Source organism: Diplotaxodon limnothrissa, linkage group LG15 (assembly GCF_057381915.1).
Source record: "Diplotaxodon limnothrissa isolate DT_005_m linkage group LG15, D_limnothrissa_male_GT1.1, whole genome shotgun sequence".
Lineage (NCBI taxonomy): Eukaryota > Metazoa > Chordata > Actinopteri > Cichliformes > Cichlidae > Diplotaxodon > Diplotaxodon limnothrissa.
Window position 1 is genome coordinate 26628653 of NC_140610.1, and position 17833 is coordinate 26646485.

The 17833-nt window shown below is 46.1% G+C and overlaps 1 protein-coding gene across 1 annotated transcript in view; it reads left to right on the plus strand.

Annotated features, from left to right (window-relative positions):
• Positions 1-17833, plus strand: part of adgrg6 (adhesion G protein-coupled receptor G6) — a 96319-nt gene that overhangs the window by 33001 nt on the left and 45485 nt on the right. Inside the window, exons 3-6 of the mRNA XM_085373299.1 lie at positions 1113-1460; positions 4099-4238; positions 4458-4737; positions 5235-5411. Of these exons, the coding sequence (XP_085229425.1) occupies positions 1113-1460; positions 4099-4238; positions 4458-4737; positions 5235-5411 (945 nt within the window). The remainder of the gene's footprint in view (positions 1-1112; positions 1461-4098; positions 4239-4457; positions 4738-5234; positions 5412-17833) is intronic.

A 17833-nucleotide genomic window follows, 5' to 3' on the forward strand; every position in this document is an offset into this window, starting at 1 on the left:
CGGAGCTGTCAGTTTCTGCAGTAAAACATATGAATATGAAATAAGACGACTGTGAGAAATGTTACACCGCCAAGCTTTTCTTATTGGAACGAGGGCTCTGAGACGCGTGCACGTGCATGCTGGCGTTTCTGACGTTGGCTGTGGTTTTGGCTGCCGCAAAGGCCGAGCCTGAGATCAACGGAGGCCATTGTTGCCCCGAGCGAGAGAAGCAAACCATTCTTTCCACTTTCCATTTCAGCTCTTGTCTGTTATTTTTTTTTTTCCTCAGGAAACGTTTTTGTTTCCAGCTGTTGTTAAGGGCGATGAAGGCCAACATGTTTCATGTGTAGAAAATTTTATATCAAGCTTCATTAACAGCCAACATTTTACGGTTGGAGGTGGATAGGGCTATACGTGGCCCCGTTACCGGGATGTGAAAATGTGAAATATGACTTTATATTAACTTAAATATGGAATCTCAGCCGGCCGAAGTGCAGCATGTATCGGTACCTTTAAATGAAAGTGGTTTTCTTTGGATCTCAGAGAACTGAACACAGCTGCTCTTGTTTTTTTATTTTCTGCCAAGATTTTCACATTTTTGTTTAAAACTTAAGAATTTGACTGCTTCTTGAAACAAGGGTGACTCACTCACTTTGCATGTGCATGCTTGTGTGTTTTCAATGTAAACTTGCAAGAGACTGGTTGTGGTGTCAGTCTGCTAGTTTGATTACACTCTGGATTAACTGCACGAGTTGTTCTGGCTCATAACTGAAGTGCAATTGCTCCAAGATTACTCCTGAACTACTCTTCTTGCATCTTATCTTATTGTCCTGTAAACAGCAATAAAACATACTGGGTTTGTCTTCTGAGTCCTTCTTGAAAACCTTTCTTGATCCCTGACTGGCTGACTGGGCTGCGTTTGTCCGTGAGAACTACTTTGCCTATTGACTTCTAAAGATTGTATGAAATATGTCTGTTCCCTGTCTGTTTCACATCTTATGGCCCTGTAGTCCTGTACTCTTTGTCTCATTCTTATCCCCATGTCCTTGTTTACTAAGCGTCCTGTCTCCGTTATGTTGCTGCCTCATTGAAGGTTGTCACAGTGTGAACACTCATGAATTTATCACCCCCAGTACTGGGCTGCGCCTCCACAAACTGTAACCTGGTGCTAACGGAGGCCCAGGGAGAAATCACATCACCGTGCTATCCCCAGAGATACCCCAATTCGTACAACTGTAGGTGGATCATGCAGGCCCCCACCGGCTTCATTATCCAGCTGTCCTTCCTGGACTTTGAACTGGAGGAGGCGCCGGGATGCATCTATGACTGGGTGAAGGTGAATACAGGCAGCGCTGAAGTTGTGTTCTGTGGTCTGACGGCCAACGGGCTGACGCTAAACTCAACGGGGAACCAGATGGTGCTGTCTTTTACCTCCGACTTCAGTGTGCAGAAGAAAGGCTTCAGAGTTAGCTTCCAACATGGTAGGTGAAAGCCGCCAACAGGGTCCTGATCTTCAGCTGTGTCTTAAGTCAGGCATTAAACAATAAGAGTTTGAGGATGGGTTTGGTGACAAGGACGGCTCATTTGGTTACATCAAAGGGCCGATGTTACAGCATGAGGATTACAAATGCTCTGCTCACTAAACTCTGACCAAAAGCACCATTGTCACATGTAACACACAGTGTTTAATCAAGGAGAATTTGGTCCAGGAGGTTTTTCTCACGCAGGTGTGAACCCACTTTGGTTTGCTGACATGTGAAATCTTTGCAGCCGACCATTAGCAGTCCAACAACCAGCCAGTGTTTATGTACTCACAGATGGAGGGTGTATGTGTGCAGCATACTGCAAAGTTTCAAACTGGTAAAAACCAGCAGGGGTGTCAAATGTACGGCCCGCTGGCCACATCCGCCATACAATTATATCCAGCCCATGAGATAATTTCATATGTCAGTTATTGATAGCCCTGCTGAGAATCCATGCGGACGGGGGCGGGACTTTAATTTGATAGGAATGATACATAAAAAAAAACTCCCTTATGGCTGTTCGTACTGCACAAAGTAATTTACAGTACGATAAACAATTAACCTGCTGAACCCCAATGCCCCGTTACCGGAGACGAGAGGGAGAACATCTGGTTTAATGTGATGTACAGAGATCTGTTATTTAAACATAGACGTGTGTGGTATCCACGGGAACGTCAGAATCTCAGCTGAAAGCTCAAAAAACCATTTTAACGACCACCAAACAGCTGAAACAGCAAACGATGAAAGAACAGGTAAACAGACTCTGCAAAAAGATGTAAACACAAAGTATGGCGCGTTCACCTGATGGCGTATACGTGGACACACCATCAGTGCTGACGTCTCACAGATTCTGATGTTGCAACCTCATTTCTGCTGTTCAATTCCGAAGAAATTTCAACTTTCACAAATTCTGCCAAATAACAAAACACGTAGCTTTGTCTCTAATAAAACCTCAGTGAAAAACAAAGGTTTCTGCTTTTCACTTTCTACCATAAAAATCTATTTTTTAAGACTTAAGTTAAAATCTAATGGACAGTATCGAAAATGGGCTAGCAGAACTTTTTCTGCAATTTTACATATTTATTTCTTACAGTTTAAGTCCAAAGAGTTGCGCTGACAGATTTCTTTCTTTGTCACAGCAAAGAACGAAATCAATTAAACACATAACTGGCCCACTTAAGGTCAAAGTTTGCTGTAAAATGAGTTTGACACCCCTGGCATAAAGCCTTAAATCATGTGAAGAGGCCTTATGGTCTCTGAATGAACCAACAGGTGCAGATAACATATAGCGTTAGCTTAGCATGGATTTCAGGGCAGTTTGTTGGCCCAGGAAATGTTGGACATTGGACTGGAGAGTGGAAAGGCTTTGTTGTTTAGTACCAGGTGTCCAGTGTCATTGCACTCCCTGCTCTTCATTCACCAACACGTTAAGACACCTGCCATCAATGCCTGTGTACAGCTCCTAGCTCCAGCTTAACACCATGACAACAAAGCTGTTCCTAAATCAGAAACATTTATCATCTATCATCTAAAAACAGAGGGAAGTGTTTCCACACCAGTTGTTTCATCAGTGATAAAAAGTATAATCAGTCAATCAATTTCCTGGTTTGTATGAGAGGCTGAATTGGACTTGGAAACTACATTGTCTCCTCGCTGGAGGCCAGCCTCTTGACTTTAGCTGTATGAGTTCATGCACAGTCTGACTGAAGGTGCATGTTTTTAGGTTATCGTGCAGTCAAGAGACCGAAGCGTCTCAGACGTCACAGACAGTCCGATGTGTCACCGACTGACCCAACGCTGTTGCAGTGTGTTGATGCACCGTGTGTACCTGCCTTCCTGCATGTTTGCTGTGTATATTTGAGCGCTTTTCCAGTGAGCAGTGAGAGATGACAGCTCCAGCCAGAGCCGCTCTCCTGCTGAGAAACGTCGTTTGACGTGACGCTTGAGAAAGGCTGAGGTCCTGGTTAGGAGCTGCTTGTGGATAAAACGTCTGTTTTCTGAGAGTCGAACTCAGACTCATCATCACCGCTTTGCTTTTTTCAGTCAAACTTTCATTTAAAAAGTTCGGCACATGAAGCAAATATTATCACCAAATCACATCTGAACAATAATAATTAGCTTTGTTGGGTGAAATCGAGTTTTGATTTGACCTGTTTAAACTGAAAAACCAATCAAAGACTCGGTAATTTTCCCTTCTGTGATTCTGAGTTTTCACTCCCGTTTTTGTCCTTTTTTTTTTTTTTTTTTTTTTAAACATTTCTTTCTTTCCTCGATTGAATTTCTGGATTTCTTTTTTTTTTTTTTATCTCTTTACATTTTTTGCTTCTCCTACTTTCTATTTTTGTTATTTTTACTCTCTTTCATTCTTTGGTGCTTTTGTTCTGGAATTTTGTCTTTTATTTCATTTCTGTCTTTTTTCCTTTTTTATCCTGAATCTTGAATTTTTCCTGAATTTTCTTTTATTCTTTTTGCTCTTTCACCTTGTTTCCTTTTGCTGTTGCTTGCTTTTTTCCTGTTTCTTTCCTCCTTTTTACTTTTCTCGTCTTTTGTCTTTACTTCTCGTCCTTCCTTCTTCTCGATGTCCTCTGCGTTTTAGTTGCTGTGGCCCTGAGGAACCAGAAGATCAAGATGAGCAGCGGTGTCGGGCAGATCACCAAGGTCGCCAATTCTGTTTCCATCCCTGCGCTGAGTCAGCTGACCATATGCTTCGAGGTGGAGCGCACCAGCCTGAAACAGGTCTGGATAAACGTCACTTTTTGATTTGACTAAACTCCATCTGGTCATTTATTTCTTTATTTCATTAACTTTTTTTTACAGCTTCAGTCTTAAGTAAGTCAAATCATAAGAAAATAGACCCATTTAGGGGCTTTAAATTATTTAATTTATACGCACATGTGTGTTATTCATCCCACCAGAGCAAGTTTGTGTTAGCTATTGTTCTTGTTCCCTGAACAGAAAGAATGGATCTTCACTTACTCCAAAGACAGCAGCGCCATGTTGCTGAGTCTTGGTTCCGATGGAACGGGGATGAAGATGGTGGTTGATGGAGTGGTCTGTCCAATAGACAACATCATCTTACCATCTGACTTCACTAACTCCATGAAGTCCTTCTGTGTCCTCTGGACATCATCAAATGGACGTGTGGCTGTTTACTTCAATGGGAACTACTTGGCCAAGACCTGCTCCAGCTCCACCGGACACTCCGTGCAGGCTGGGGGAGAATTCCGGATAGGAAGTAAGCTCCAATACGAGTTGTATGTTTTTGATGCATTTTGTTAGACGTGCACGTAAAGTGTCAAACCACTTTAAAGACATTCTGCAGAGAAACTTCACCACCCGGTAATCACAGGTTTGGGGATCTGCGGGATTATGAGATGTGAAACTGTGTGCATTAAAGGATAAAATGGATGAAAGACACTCGTAGACAGAATATTAAAGCAAAAAAAAAAAAAAACCTGGAATGCTGATTCTCTGCGTGACATTTCATGGCGCCCTGTGCTGTCACATACAGTAACCTTGGTTTGATAAGTGATGCAGTCACTTCTGTTAGTAAGCGGGAAAGTCTCAAGCCCTGCTCTATGGTGCTGAGCTCATTACTAACCCGCTTCTACCTAAGCAGACATTGATGTAACTGCATACTTTGAGGATGTAGAATTATTATTGTGATCTTAGAGGAAAATAAATTAATACATTTCTGCAATGCTCAGTGCTGTTTTTCTGGGATTTGTTCAGGTCAGCAGCAGAGCTTCGATGGGAACATCTACAACCTGCGGCTGTGGAATTACGCCATGTCCATTCAGGAGCTCAGCGCATTAAAGTGTGACCACGTGGGGAATGTCATCGACTGGGACAACAGCTACTGGACCATCCCGGCCTCTCTGGCCCAGACGAACACCTCGCTCAGCTGCAGTGAGTACAGGAAAGAAATCAAAATGTGATTAAACAAGCACGATGGCGGGAACAGGAGGGTGTGCTGCATGGGCTGTGATAGAGCCACGTGTGTTGCAGGTCAGGGGTGTCACACTGACCTGCCAGGAGGCCTGAACTGGGTCACTGGATGGAAATGTGCAAAAAGGAGAGAACTTTTTTATTCGACTTTTTTACTGCATGAGCACCGATCAGAAAGTTTGTTTCTCTGCACATCCAGCTGCTAATCTTAGATCACTCCCTGGTAGTCCAGTCTGACACTTCGCCATCTAAACAGACCTCGAACACGATCAAAATTTTTAATGACGGATCAATGCCAGGATCGGAACATTCTGAGCCCCACAGCAATGAGTGAGAGCAGGAGCACGATCGCCATGTTTTTAAATCATTTATTGGCTGTTCTGCGATGAATGAGACCCCTGAGGTATCTGCGCACACAGCACTCTTACTGTGAAGGAGATTTTTGGCTGCACCGACACATCGCCATCTTCAGTCACGATCTAAACCGCTTGGCAGATTCGCTGCATCGTTGCCCACTTCCCGAAAAATAAAACCGAAGTTGAATGATGACCAGTTTGACACTTTTAGAGAGATCCCGCAGCCATCACAGAGGGACTCTAAGAATAGCAGCGGCGCTAAAAGCAGGCACATTTAAATGAGGCTTTTCATTTGCATCGAGCGTTCCCGTAAGCTTCTGCTCACACCTCGTGTTTCACACTAGGAAGCATTGTGTTTCAAGTCAACCGGGCTGCGTCACCGCGGTGGCGTCCGACCCAGAGGTCTGAATCATTGTCAGCATTACATTACCCACAGCCTGCCACAACACACAGAAAAAAGGCGGTTAAATCGAGAAGCCACGCTGACACGTTTCTTTGATTTACAACATTAGACTGAGCAAATGTGGAAAAGCTGAAACACGAAGAAGAAACTAAAAAACTCAAACTCTGTTCTTTAGCTGGAACCAGCGGTCCACACAGAGGAGTCAGGAAGAGCCGAGAGACGTTCTAACACATCATATTTGCTGAGTGTGCACACTAAACGTTGCCATGAAAACATTTTTCTTCCCATTTACTGTGGCACCAAGAAGTCGCATGTCTCTCCCACACACACACACCTCCAGGTACTCTTCAGTCAGCACTTCAGTCTGTTTGCTATCAGCGTGGAAAATTAGAACCAGACTTCAGCCAAATTCTGGTAGATTTTAGCTGCGCCTGGTGACTTAATCAGCTCCAGCAACCTGTTTGGCTGCTGATCAGAAATCGCTGTGATTCCTGCTCTGGTCCACAAACCCACTTGGCTGGTGAAACACACAGACACAGATGTGTGCTACTGTACCGCTCCGAATGGAGGCATGTACATTTAAATGACTCAGTTATTAAAGATTTCTCACTGTTTTTATTAACATGTTTTGCACACATACACACACCCACTGGTACAAACCTGCGTGTACATTTGTGTTTGTGTGTGTGCGCGCGTGTGCGCGCACCGACAGTGCAGTACCTCCTAGTTAAAGCTTTGTAAACGAGCGTATAGCCACAGGAGGTTAGCCACAGCGGTTTTAGTGAAATTCCAGCCAACACTGTACCCACTGAAGAAAGAGCCTTCTGTGTGTGTGTGTGTGTGTGTGTGTGTGTGTGTGTGTGTGTGTGTGTGTGTGTGTGTGTGTGTGTGTGTGTGTGTGTGTGTGTGCGCATGCCTGTTTACCTCTGAGACTTGTGGTGGTTTTTCAGAAATGCATGATTCTGCACTAACCTTCCATATTGTCCTGCGCTTACAGTAAGAAGCTGACATTATCTTTTCCGGGGGGTGGGGGCATTCACTTTAGCTGTACCTGAAACTTTATCTGTGAGATCCACACATACAGAGACTTTATAGACCGAGACATGAGTGAGGTTTTTCATGTTACAGCTTTGACATGGTGCAGCACACAGTGCACAACAAGCTTCAGAGCGACATCAACAACAAGTGTTTAAGACTGCAGGCATTTCCATTTCGGGTAACCTCCACACATCTGCAGACACGCACTTTTGATTTTGAGGGATCTGCCTAATTCCTGGAGCTTCAGACCACCTACGCTGGTTTGACTGATGTGCTGAAGATTAAACGCTGCCTGAGTGACTGATGACTTACTTTCTGTCTTTTGTTTATTAAGTGTGTCAACCTCACATTTGCATTTACAGATCTCTCCAATGATTCTTGCCTGTATTGTTTTGGAACTCATGCCCACTAACCTGTCCCTCTCTTCACAGTTTGCTACCCTCATTGTATTCACTTAACAACTACTGCGCCAGCTAGTGGTGAGTGCTGCTAACACCTTGTGTGCACCTGTGTGAGTGTGAGTTTATGTGTGTGTTGGCTTGTGCTAATGCATGAACTGGGATATGTAACGGTCTCCTTTTATCATTCTAATACGGTAGCCTTTGGATTCATGTTTCTTTAATGTAGAAAAATCAGCAAAACATAATCACAAAACAAAAGATCTTCCCCAGCAGCAGTTATTTAAAGGTTCTGTATATGTTATTCTCAGATTATTATAGGTTCAGATTATCAGCTGTGTATGAAAGCTGTAGATTATGCTCTGTGGCATCTTCCATCAATTTCCGGATGCACTTTGAAGCCTTGACTTTACCAGGATGTTTTTTTGGCCTGTATTAAAGCAATCCGCATCCATATACTGTACAGATGCAACACGCATCTCTTCTCTGTGCATTAAATACTGTCATAACCCTGCAGCCGAATCATCCAGCGATACAGAAATGCATTGTTAGATAAACTAAACACTTTTTTTCATTTCATCATCAGTATCCACAGGTTCCCAGGATTAAAACACCATTAAAGTCTCTTCTTTCACATATTATAAATTAAACATCAGTAATCGTATCATATCAACTCATAATGAAAGTAACTTTTGCTCGTATCCCTAGATGATCACATTTGCTGCAGCTGGCCTTCCGCATTTTGCTCAGCAGCAATCGCAGCAGAATTAGTAATAAATAAACATGACATGAACTTAATTGGTCCCTGCAGGGAAACTGGATAATTGCAGCAGGAGGAAACACAAACAGAGGATTAGTCTGGAGAATAAAATGTGTTGGGAGTCATTCGCAGATGTCTGCTGCTCGGAGATTAGAAATGATTTGATGTCACACTCATTCACAGGTTTGTGTAGCAGAGGTTCAAATGCAGGTCACAGCTTGTGCGAATGGATTCAGATACACATAAATGCCATTTACACAGAAGCAGTAACAGCAGTGGGAAGGTTTGGAAAAGTCTGAAAAAGCCCTGGAATCTTTTTAATTTCATTCGCTGTCATTCATTGAAGAAAAATGTGATGCGTCTTTAGATTTTTGGACAAAACAAGCAAATATTTTAAATTTTTGCTTAAAAACTGAATAATTATTGAGCTCCAGATTTTAAATCATCTGTCCTTATTTGGTGGTGATCCAGCTGTTTGCAGTGACCTCTCTGTTAATGTCTTTACTATTATTAAGTTTAATTAATGTTCAGGAATTTCAGTTATGTGATCTTTAATTGTCATTGAATTAGACATTTTTGAGGCGAGTCAGGAATAATTGATTGTTCTGTATTGATAAAGCTTATTGATAATTAATAAATAATAATTAGGTGTATACACTAAAAACTGTTTGTGAACTCCCAGAGAGACACAGTTCCACACAAAGCTGTGTTTTATTATTTAAATAAATAATCATTTAAAATGAGTTCTTAGAAGTGAAAGTGGCCCTGGCCGCCCGTTGACCCCCCACCTCCGTGTTCTTCATTTAATTTATTATATAGTTAAAAAGCGCTTTGTATGTGCTTGGAAAGAAAAAGTTCATTCCATGAAGTGGAATGAAGCAGTTAGATTTACATCATACTCTCATACTTGGTCCAGTATGTTGGGGAAATGAAATTAGTCCTTCAAACAGGTCTCAAAACGTCTTTGTGTAACAGAGGACAGCGTGCAGTAATGCTGGCCGTGCACACTGTCCAGAGAGGGAACACTGAGAGTCACTGAGCATTGGAGTGTTAGTGTTTCTGATCAGCAGCCACAGTTTAAGGATTAACTGAGCGAACTGTTGTGTTTTAGTCTGAGCCCGATGGAGATGCACAGGAAAGGATCAGAGCAGACATGTGAGGTCCCATCTGAAGGTCGCAGAGCTCTTAAACACGCAGGCTTCATGCTAATATTTGCACGTTTGGCTAACGAGCTAAAGGTATTAAGAAAAAAAAGTCTCAACCATCTTTGCTGAGCTGTAAGAAAACGAACAGTTCTTTAGACACGCTGCTAAAACTAAACGGTCCTCTGTAATGATGTTTTCACTGACTGTGTGCTCACTTCTGAGGGTACAGTTTGTTGGTGCCCATCCTATTCAGATGAACAGTTCACCCTGAATTATATTTTTGTGTTGTAGCATGTTTTCTTCCACTTTAGGAGGAGGGTTCATATAGCCTTTAGTATGTGGCCAGTGCTGGTGGACACAGAGTGCTGGATTTACCTGCCAGAGCTTCAGTGGACTTTGATTTTGTGTGGTTTTCATCACCATTTGATGATGTCATCTTTGGCTTTGCCTTTTTTTTACCTGCGTTTTTCCCGTGTTTCTTTTCTTTTCTACTTTTTAGCTGTACTGTCAGTGACAATAGCAATGAAGAAATATACTCAAAGGCAATAAACTGCCATCACCATCTCTACTTCATACCTTAAGCGACTTCTACAAGATATCTCTGTCATGTGTAGAAATGGATAAGGTGGACCCAGAATGCAGACTTGGAGGATGCAGTGGAAATACCAAAGCTAACCTTTAAATCCAGGCTGCAATCCTAGAAATCCAAGAAATCCTAGTAACAAGTGACAGAAAAAAAACAAAGTCTGTGTATCAAGTGGGAGAAATGTATGTCTGATATCTATCTACCTATCTACCTACCTATCTACCTATCTATCTACCTATCTATCCATCCATCCATCTATCTAAAAACTTTATAATGAAACAAAAACTGGATGATTTGTCCTTTGAAGCATAAAAATGGTGACTGTTAAACTAAAACTAAATATTTTGTACTAATGATGTCTGCGGGGACGCTTTTGTTCCAAGTACACTTCACACTCGTTTATGTCTCCCCGGAGAAAAGTGCTGTTGATTTTGTTTACCTGAAAAGGCTCTTTCCTTTTTTATGAGCCTAGCAGAGAGCCGCTGGCCAAACCAGGTTTATGTGGCTCTCTGGTCTGTTAATGAGGCCAGTGGTGATGGAGGCTATGTGCTCATACAGTTTATATTGTACATGCATGTGCATGTGTGTGTGTTTGCACGTCAGCTTGCCTTTCATCTCCTATTGATGCCGGGGGGGGGGCAGACACCTACAAGCTGCTAATCGTGTTGCTACAAGGACTTATTCACGGAGTGGTTTTCTTTTAATTTGACACAGTGGACCGTATGTTTTATGGCCTGAAAATAATGCACATTAATTTAGAAGTGCAGTGTGGATGGTTCCTGTGAACAGGCAAAAGCAAAGCTATGTGTATTCATTGGGGAAATATTCAGAAACAAAACACGGCTTCATATGAGAGCTGTTCTACAGGATGCCTTGAAGTCATCTGCCATCCTGCCAGACCGCAGAGAGAGAATTTAAATCTCGGTTCATCTTTGCCAGCTCAGAGAGGAACATGGGTTTTTTTTCCCAAGTAAAATCCAGCCAGGCACTCACATGGAAAAGCTTCAACGAGCTGAATATTGGTTAACATGCCACAGTGTTATTACAAGTGTCAACTGCTGGTTTATATGAAAATGCTGCACAATATTACTTTAACCGCATCTGGCGCCCATAAATATGGACAAACAGCTCTCGAGTATAAACATGTTTTCCACTTATCACGGTGAGTTATGGTGCGCTGTCCTGTGCCGAGTCATCATATTAATTACAGTTCATGAGCTACTGTCAGCACGGCGACGCCCTGATGAAGCCATACGGGGCGAACATAAGCGCCTTTGCTGACAACGAAAGGAAATTTGCATTTTGAGCTGCTATGAGAACAGATCGCTTGTGTTTTTGTTTGTCTCAAATTCAGATATGCTTCATGTGGACAATTGATTAAGCGTCGCTGAAAAAATAACTGTGAATCTCTTCGTGCTTTTTCCTGTCATATATTTTGACAATAATGGCAAAGCAATTTAGTTGTCTAGCAAGTTAAATTAAAGCTCATTACCAGTGACAACTTTCTTCATCTGCCTCCACTCTTTCTGGCCCAACACTTTGTGCTGTTAACGGGCTCGGCATACCTGCTTATCAGCACGATGCTGCTTTTAATCTCCAATCACAACATCCTGCACAGAGACAAGAGGAGAATCAGAAAACAGAACAAGAGGCAAAAGTCAAAATAAAATATAGGATATGGACACGATCACTGTCAGCACAGTTAGTGCTGAAGAACATTTGCACACCTCAGAGGAGCCAGGATTTTATCTTCTCTCTTAGATTCACGTGATGGAAAAAGAAAGTTGTTGGACTTTTGTGAAGATGTTCCACCTTTGATCCATGACGCTTAAGTTCTAAACAGAACGCATGTGGTGGTTGGCACACTATTATCAAATAACGAACCGAGGTGTGATAAAAGGCGTGGGTCATTGCCATCACTAGGGTTTTACGGGTGAAGCTGTCATGATCCTGGGTCCTTTTGACCCAGCATTTTGTGTTTTCTCTTCGATTTTGGTTCTGTTCTTCCTTTGTTTAGTGTTTACTCTGTTCTGCCCGTGTGTTCCTGTTTTATTGTGAAGGTCTGCGTCTTATGTGAGTGTTTTCAGTTTGCCTCCCTAGTCTCGTTATGTTAATCACTCCCAGCTGTGTTTCCCACCTGTGTGTAATCTCCCTGTGTTCTCTGAGTGTATTTAAGTTGTATTTTCTGTCTTAGTAATTGCTGGTTCGTCTGTGTTGTTTCCCCTTGGTCTCCCTGCGTCTTCCCATATGTATTTCTCCGGACCTCCCTGCATCCTCGTTCTGGTTTGTCTTATTAGTTTACCCAGTTTAGGTTTCCAGTTTCATGTTTTGTCGCCACCGCTGTTTGTACTTACCCACCCCTGTTAATAAACACTCACCTGCACCAGAGCTGCTGCCTTTTGTGATGGCGGCAAGATGGCAGATGGCGGCGCGCACGGGTGCAGCGGCTCTTAGCTCTCCAGTTTGGTGCTCGTTTTTACTTTTAATGTGGATATTTTTGAATGTTTGCAACGCCGCCATCTCTTACAGTCGCCAGAACCTAATTGATCTAGGTTTTAAATATAGTTTGTCTGTTTCTGGCGACTATCAGCGAACACACAACATCCTGGTGGAGATAGCGAGACCGCCAGGGTCACCGTGGATGGTCTGCCCGCCCAGCAAGCGTAGAAGGCGACGGAGGGAAAGAAAGCAGAAGAGGGGATGCCGGTCGGGCTCAGACGCTAGGCTACGCAAACATCCACACCGGCCAGCACTTCCGAGCCTTTTCCTATCGAACGCCAGATCCATCACCCACAAACTTGACGAATTGGAGCTACAGATAGCCAACACAAGCTTTGCACGTAACTGCAGCATTATTCTTATTACGGAGACGTGGCTTCACCCGCTGATTCCCGACGCTGCAGTCGAGTTAGCAGGCCGCACGCTACACCGGCATGACAGAAACAGCAACTCAGGTAAAAGCAGAGGAGGGGGGCTATGTGTTTACGTGCATAACGAGTGGTGTTGTAACAGCAAGATCATTCACACACACTGTTCTCCTGATTTGGAGGTTCTGGCAGTCTCGTGCAGACCTTTTTACATCCCGAGGGAGTTTACAGTAGTTATTGTGATAGCTGTTTATATACCGCCGGATGCTAACGTTAGCACGGCTCTCAGCCTCTTGCTCAACACCATAAACAAACAACAGCTTGCCCACCCCGATGGGGTTTTTATTGTCGCCGGCGACTTTAACAAAGCGTGCCTAAAGACTGTGCTTCCTAAATTTGTCCAGTTCGTGGACTTTGCTACGAGAGGAGAACACACTTTGGACCATGTCTATTCAAACATCAGGCATGCTTTCAGAGCGACACCCCTCCCCCACCTGGCTGGATCTGACCACCTCTGCATGTCCCTCACCCCCACCTACACCCCCCTGCTGAGAAAAACAAAGCCCCAGACAAAGACAATAAAAACCTGGCCTGAAGGAGCCCTTTCTCAACTGCAGGACTGCTTCTCAACAACTGTATGGGATTTATTCTCCAGCCACAACCTCCAGGAGTACACGGACACTGTACTCTCGTACATCAGGAACTGTGTTGACAATGTCACCGTCAACAAAAGGGTCAGGGTGTTTCCAAATCAAAAACCCTGGATGAATAGCGAAGTGCAATCCCTCCTAAAAAGCCGCAACACTGCCTTCAAGTCAGGGGACAGGGCTGCGTATAGGGCGGCCAGGGCAGACCTGAGTAGAGGCATCAGGAAAGCTAAGGCTGCCTATAGGAGGAGGATTGAAGATCACTTTGCTGACAACGACCCCAGAAAAATGTGGCAGGGGATCAATCACATTACCAACTACAGAAGCAATAACCAGGCAACATCTAGGACTGATGCCTCACTGGCTGAGGATCTAAACCGTTTCTTCGCCCGCTTTGAGACGACCAAGCCCTCAGCTGCCACACCACTTCCACCCGCCCCCAGCACTGGCACACTAACACTTAGGGAGCACCAAGTGAGGTGTGTTCTAAGGTCAGTGAATCCCAGGAAGGCGGCAGGTCCTGATGGAATACATGGAAAGGTTCTCAGAGCATGTGCTGACGAACTGACCGGAGTCTTCACTAAAATATTCAACCTTTCCTTGTCATCAAACACCGTCCCGCCCTGCCTCAAAACCTCCACCATCATCCCCATCGCCAAGAAGACAGCTGTGGCCAGCCCAAATGACTACAGGCCTGTTGCACTTACGCCTGTAGTGATGAAGTGCTTTGAGAGACTGGTCTGTCAGCACATCAGGGCCGGTCTGCCTCCCACTCTGGACCCCCACCAATTTGCCTACAGGACAAATCGTTCCACCGAGGACGCCATCACCATAGCACTCCACACTGCGCTGAGTCACCTGGAGCACCGAGGAAGCTATGTGAGAATGCTCTTTCTGGACTTCAGCTCAGCATTCAATCATATCATCCCGGAGATCCTGGTCCAGAAACTGTCTCACCTGGGACTCTCCACCCCCATCTGCCTCTGGATCAAGGACTTCCTGACAAATAGACCACAGTCTGTCAGACTCGGCCCCCACCGGTCCAGCACCATCACACTCAGCACCGGGTCTCCACAAGGATGTGTTTTGAGTCCCTTCCTGTTTACGCTCTACACATCCGACTGCTCCCCTACCCATCTCTCAAACACCATCATAAAGTTCGCGGATGACACCACAGTGGTTGGACTCATCTCAAGGGGGGATGAGTCGGACTACAGAGATGAGGTCAACAGACTGACTGAGTGGTGTTCAGTTAACAACCTCCAACTGAACACCACGAAAACTAAAGAACTTATCTTGGACTTCAGGAAGGGCAGAGCAGACCCGGCCCCACTTTACATTCACGGGAGCTGTGTGGAGAGGGTACACTCCATGAGGTTTCTGGGCGTGCAGATATCTGATGACCTCTCCTGGACTGCAAATACTACAGCGGTGGTTAAAAAGGCCCAGCAGCGTCTCCACTTTCTGAGAGTGCTCAGGAGGAACAACCTGGAGGAGAGGCTGCTGGTGACATTTTACAGAGCCACCATAGAGAGCATCCTAACGTACGGCATAACAACATGGTATGCAGGGTGCTCAGCTGCAGACAGGAAAGTACTGCAGAGGGTCATCAACACAGCCCAGAAGATCACTGGCTGCTCTCTGCCCAGCCTGGAGGTCACTGCAAACTCTCGGTACCTCAGCAGAGCTGGCAATATCATCAAGGACCACTCTCACCCCAGCAACCAACTGTTTGAACTATTACCGTCAGGCCGACGGTACAGGTCACATAAAACCAGGACAAACAGATTCAGGGATAGCTTCTTTCCCAGAGCTATCACCGTAGTAAATAAGCACAAAAACAATTGAACCTATTCCATACCGTCACTGTCATTATATTATGCTGCTATTCATACTGTCATTATATTAATGCTGCTATCCTGTATATATTGTACATACTATTGTTTGAGTACTTACGATTGTTTTTTTTGTACTTTTTATATTTTACATTTATATTTATTATTGAAACTTGCACCAAGGGAGTGGCACTCCAATTTCGTTGTACTCTGTACAATGACAATAAAGGCTATTCTATTCTATTCTATTCTTTTGGGTCCTTCCTACATTCCACACGGCTTGCCCCGGCAATCCGTGACAGTACGAACCAGCCACCATGGACCCAGCAGCAGTAAATCCGTCCGAGGAGCTCCAGGACGACGTTACATATAACGTGGAGATTCTCCTCGGGCTGTGGCTTGAAAACCCTCCAGAGGAGCTTCGCCGCACCGTCGAAAGCCGGCTACAACGGCTCTTTTCCGGCCTGCCATGGCTTCTAAAATCGCTTCCTCCGACCATGCAGGCTTTTCTCCAGCACACACCTCACCTTCTCTCAGCCACTCCTGCCTCGCTGCCCGACTCGCCGGATGTGATCTTGCCCGGCCCGTCGGAGCCGTCTGCGGGGAGGAAACGCCGATCGCGCCGCCGACACGCCACCCCACAGCCGGACGTTCGGACTTCTAATTTACCGGCTGTGGTGAGTGAGGACTCTGTGTCTTTTCCAGACAACGTGACTGTTCATTCAGGGGCTGTGTTTTGTGTGGCGGATGTCAACGCGAGCTGCGTATCGCCTGTGCAGCTACTCCCAGCTCAGTTAGCTCCCCCGCAGCTACCCTCAGTTCAGTTAGCTCCCTCGCAGCCACCCTCAGTTCAGTTAGCTCCCTCGCAGCCACCCTCAGCTCAGTTAGCTCCCTCGCAGCCACCCTCAGCTCAGTTAGCTCCCTCGCAGCCACCCTCAGCTCAGTTAGCTCCCTCGCAGCCACCCTCAGCTCAGTTAGCTCCCTCGCAGCCACCCTCAGCTCAGTTAGCTCCCTGGCAGCCACCCTCAGCTCAGTTAGCTCCCTGGCAGCCACCCTCAGCTCAGTTTCCAGTGTCCCCCTCAGCTCAGTTTCCAGTGTCCCCCTCAGCTCAGTTTCCCGTGTCCCCCTCAGCTCAGTCTCCCGTGTCCCTTTCAGCTCAGTCTCCCGTGTCCCTTTCAGCTCAGTCTCCCGTGTCCCTTTCAGTTCAGTCTCCCGTGTCCCTTTCAGTTCAGGCCCCAGAGCCACCCGTGTCCCTTCCAGTGCCGCCTGTAGCGCAGGCCCCAGAGCCACCCGTGTCCCTTCCAGTGCCGCCTGTAGCGCAGGCCCCAGTAGCTCCAGTGCCGCCTGTAGCGCAGGCCCCAGTAGCTCCAGTGCCGCCTGTAGCGCAGGCCCCAGTAGCTCCGGCTCCAGTATCCCCGGTTTCACTCATTCACTCCATGCAGGGAGAAAGTCTAATATCACCTCAAGGGGCTTTTCGCGGTTCAGCCGCCATTGGCACAGTTTGCCGCTCCAGGGCTTCCCCAGAGGCTAGGTCTCAGTCCCCAGCTGATTCTGGACCCCTGAAGTCTATGCAGCCACCTGAGAACTGCACCATGTCAGCGTTGCCTGGGCAGAGCCAGTGCTCAGTGCATTGCCAGTTGCCTTCGTGTTTGCCAGAAGACTCCATGACTGCTGGCTTAGTGTTGACTTCTGCTGGAGGGTCCGAGGGACCGCTCCGGCCTTTGTCTCTAGTCTCCGCTGGAGGGTCCGAGGGACCGCTCCGGCCTTCGTCTCCTGTCTCCGCTGGAGGGTCCGAAGGACCGCTCCGGTTTTCGTCTCATGTCTCCGCTGGAGGGCCCGAGGAGCCCGTCCAGCTTCCTACCTCATCAGCTGGGGGGCCCGAGGAGCCCGTCCAGCCGCCTGCTGCAGCTTCATCATCCTCCTCGCCGGCTGCAGCTTCATCATCAGCCTCGTCTGGTCCAGCCTCAGAGCCTTCAGCCTCGTCTGGTCCAGCCTCAGAGCCTTCATCCTCGCCTGGTCCAGCTTCATCCGAGTCTTCATCCTCGCCTGGTCCAGCCTCAGAGCCTTCATCCTCGCCTGGTCCAGCTTCATCCGAGTCTTCATCCTCGCCTGGTCCAGCTTCTGCCTGTGCTTCGCCTGGTCCAGCTTCTGCCTGTGCTTCGCCTGGTCCAGCTTCTGCCTGTGCTTCGCCTGGCCCAGCTTCTGCCTGTGCTTCGCCTGGTCCAGCTTCTGCCTGTGCTTCGCCTGGCCCAGCTTCAGCTCCAGCCTCGCCTGGTCCAGTTTCATCCTCGCCTGGTCTAGCTTCAGCTTCAGCTCCAGCCTCGCCTGGTCCAGTTTCATCCTCGCCT